This window comes from Pundamilia nyererei, unplaced genomic scaffold (assembly GCF_000239375.1).
Source record: "Pundamilia nyererei isolate P.nyererei 1_Seehausen unplaced genomic scaffold, PunNye1.0 scaffold00284, whole genome shotgun sequence".
Lineage (NCBI taxonomy): Eukaryota > Metazoa > Chordata > Actinopteri > Cichliformes > Cichlidae > Pundamilia > Pundamilia nyererei.
The window spans coordinates 171,910-173,171 of record NW_005187685.1 but is presented as its reverse complement, the minus strand read 5'-3'; the positions used below and the strand labels follow the sequence as shown (position 1 = coordinate 173,171).

The following is a 1,262-nucleotide window of genomic DNA, read 5'->3' as shown; positions in this document are numbered from 1 at the left end:
TTTTTTTTAGTTTGATTTGATTTGTTTGTCTTGGAGCAGCTGTGACCATGTAATTACCTCTGGCATCATGGATAATTCCTCTGCAAGCACAGATACAAGACGTCTTCATACTATAATGCAACTCATGTTGCACAGTGGAACAAATATGGATAGCAAATAATCATCTGTAATATCATTTTAATGTTTTACAGAGATTTTAATGAATTTTACTTTTTTATTTTGAGATTAGGTTTTATTCTGTGGACTTACTCTCTGGACACTATAACTGGACGGTGATCTTGAGATCCACATGTGCACTACTCATCTTATATGAAAGATAAATCCACACAGGTGAGCCCACACACTTCATATATTCTATGAATCTGTTATCCCCAGAAGAGATAAATTCATTATGGTTTAGGAAAAGGCAGGTTTACTTATTTATTCCACGTCTTGACTAAGATGTTGAGAGTTATTGCTAGTCAGAAAAATTTCATAACACACACTCATTGAGGTGTTGTAGGGAAAACAGTTTTAAGTTAACAGCTATTAATCTGCTGCTGTGTTCAGACACCTGGATGTTGGAGTGACGAAACGCGAAAGAAAGAAGACCATTCAATTTGCTCTGCATCCTGAGGCAGTGCTGACGAGTTCAAAGAGGTATGATACTAAACGCTTGAAAGGAAATGGTCCTTACTTTGATAGGCAGAACTATCAGCTATAAGCTTTAATATGAAGCTGAAATTGAGAAATTGAGCAAATCACAAATGTCAACAACCCTTGTTGCCCTTTTTAAAAAGCTATTCACGAGAGAAGACTCACTGTCATATAGTCTCTAAACCAGGAATATCAAACTCATTTTACATTGTTGGCTACATACAACCCACTTTAATATTAAATTGGTTGAACCAGTGTAACTGCCCTTTCTGTCAAAAAGAAATCTGTCAGCACAACTCTTTGAGTTTAAATTGTAAGGAATAAATGTGCAACATTTCAGAAAAATTTCGAGTTGCTCATTGGGAAAAAACCCCAAAGTCTATTGTAATTGAAAAACAGAAACTTTTCTGTCATTTAATTGTTTAATCTCTGATTAATTACTTTAGTATGACTGACTGTGGGGTAGGGCTGCTCGATTATGGCAAAAATGATAATCACGATTATTTTCACTGAAATTGAGATCTCGATTATTTGACGATATTTATTTAACAATAACAATGTGTTGAATAATGACTTTAAAGATTGTCAAAAAATAATATAAAATAGTGTGCAAATACTGATAACAG

The 1,262-nt window shown here is 34.1% G+C and overlaps 1 protein-coding gene across 1 annotated transcript in view; it reads left to right on the top strand.

The window, feature by feature from the left end:
• Positions 1-1,262, top strand: part of glcci1a (glucocorticoid induced 1a) — a 32,986-nt gene that overhangs the window by 14,259 nt on the left and 17,465 nt on the right. Inside the window, 2 exon segments of the mRNA XM_013915290.1 lie at positions 230-330; positions 550-606. Of these exon segments, the coding sequence (XP_013770744.1) occupies positions 230-330; positions 550-606 (158 nt within the window).